The sequence below is a fragment of the Rhincodon typus genome, chromosome 44, assembly GCF_021869965.1.
Source record: "Rhincodon typus isolate 14 chromosome 44, sRhiTyp1.1, whole genome shotgun sequence".
Taxonomy (NCBI): domain Eukaryota; kingdom Metazoa; phylum Chordata; class Chondrichthyes; order Orectolobiformes; family Rhincodontidae; genus Rhincodon; species Rhincodon typus.
Window position 1 is genome coordinate 52,143 of NC_063375.1, and position 1,542 is coordinate 53,684.

Below are 1,542 nucleotides of genomic sequence, written 5' to 3' on the forward strand. Positions count from 1 at the left end.
ATGTTGGCCTTCATGGTGAGAGGGTTCGAGTACAGGAGCAGGGGATGTCTTGCTGTAGCTGTACTGGGGCCTTGGTTAGGCCACGCCTGGAGTACTGTGCGCGCTGTTTTGGGGTCTCCCTGTCTGAGGAAGGATGTTCTAGTGATGGAGGGAGTGCAGTGAAGGTTTACCAGACTGATTCTGGGATGGCAGGGCTGACGTGTGAAGAGAGACCGGAATGGTTAGGACTATATTCACTGGAGTTTAGAAGAATGAGGAGGGATCTCATAGAAACCGATAAAATTCTAACAGGACTAGACAGGGGAAACACAGGAAGGATGTTCCCGATGACCGGGGAGTCCAGAAGCAGGGGACCACAGTTTAAAAAAACGAGGTAGGCCAGTTAGGACAGAGCTGAGGAGAGATGTCTTCATCCAGAGAGCGGGGAACCTGGGCAATTCTCTGCCACAGTAAGAGATCAAAGCCAACGTTTTGAATGTTTTTGAGAAGTTACATATAGTTCTTTAGAGCTAAGAGGATCAAAGTGTTAAGGGGAAAGAGAGCAGGGAACAAGGGACTGAGTTGAATGATAAGCCTTGATCCTATAGAGTGGTTATTGACTCTGTGTATCTCTGTCCCATAAAACGCCTGGAACCTATCATCATTCTCCTGTCATTCTGGGTTTGCCCCATTGGATTTGATCAGCTCCTCGGCTATCTGTGGCAGGGGGGCAGAGAGAGAGAGAGAGAGAGAGACAACAAGGTGCAGAGCTGGATGAACACAGCAGGCCGAGCAGGAAGCCTGACGTTTTGGGCCTAGACCCTTCACCAGAAAATTTCTGATGAAGGGTCTAGGCCTGAAACGTCAGCCTTCCTGCTCCTATGATGCTGCTTGGCCTGCTGTGTTCATCCAGTTCCGCACCTTGTTGTCTCAGATTCTCCAGCATCTGCAGTTCCTACTATCTCTGTGGCGGGGGGAGGGTTGGAGGAGGGTCCCCTAATGCCACTGTTGATGAGGGGAGGGTCGCTGCTCAGTGTGGAGAGACGCTTTTGTTTAAGAGAAGAAAGCAAACAAATGGTTTTGCCCCCTCGGGGATTTGGAGTGTTATTTTTGTTGTTTTGTACCTGTCCTCAGCAGATGGCTGATCCAGCTCCCCATCTCTATTGCCTAAGGGGCTTCCAGCTCGAATGACAAGGGGGAGCTGACTGTGTATGCGCTGCCCTGCTTCCCAAAGGAATGGTGCTGCTGGCGTCTATGGTGTTCTCCGCAGTCCTTCCACCATTTCATGGCAAAGGGCAAAGTGCCCCAATGTTTCTCTTCCCTCCTGACATTTCACTCTAATGTGCCAAGTCCTGCAGGCACTGATGCTTAATTTAGGAAGAACCTGTGTCTGCCTGGGCATGTCCCTCATCTTTGTGTGTCTGCCTGTACATGTCTCCGTCTTGTGCCCCTGTCTGCCTGGGTGCCTGGGCACGTTCCCCACCCACCGCACACACACACACCCACCCCCCCCCCACCCCCCCCCCCCCCCGCCGCCCCCCCCCCCCCCCCACCCCCCCCCCC

General features: G+C 53.0%; 1 protein-coding gene across 1 annotated transcript in view; it reads left to right on the forward strand.

Moving 5' to 3' along the window:
• The window catches only part of LOC109926219 (lysine-specific demethylase 5D-like), a 31,687-nt gene continuing 30,145 nt past the window's right edge, over positions 1–1,542 (forward strand). Inside the window, exon 1 of the mRNA XM_048619958.1 lies at positions 1–15. Within this exon, the coding sequence (XP_048475915.1) occupies positions 1–15 (15 nt within the window). The remainder of the gene's footprint in view (positions 16–1,542) is intronic.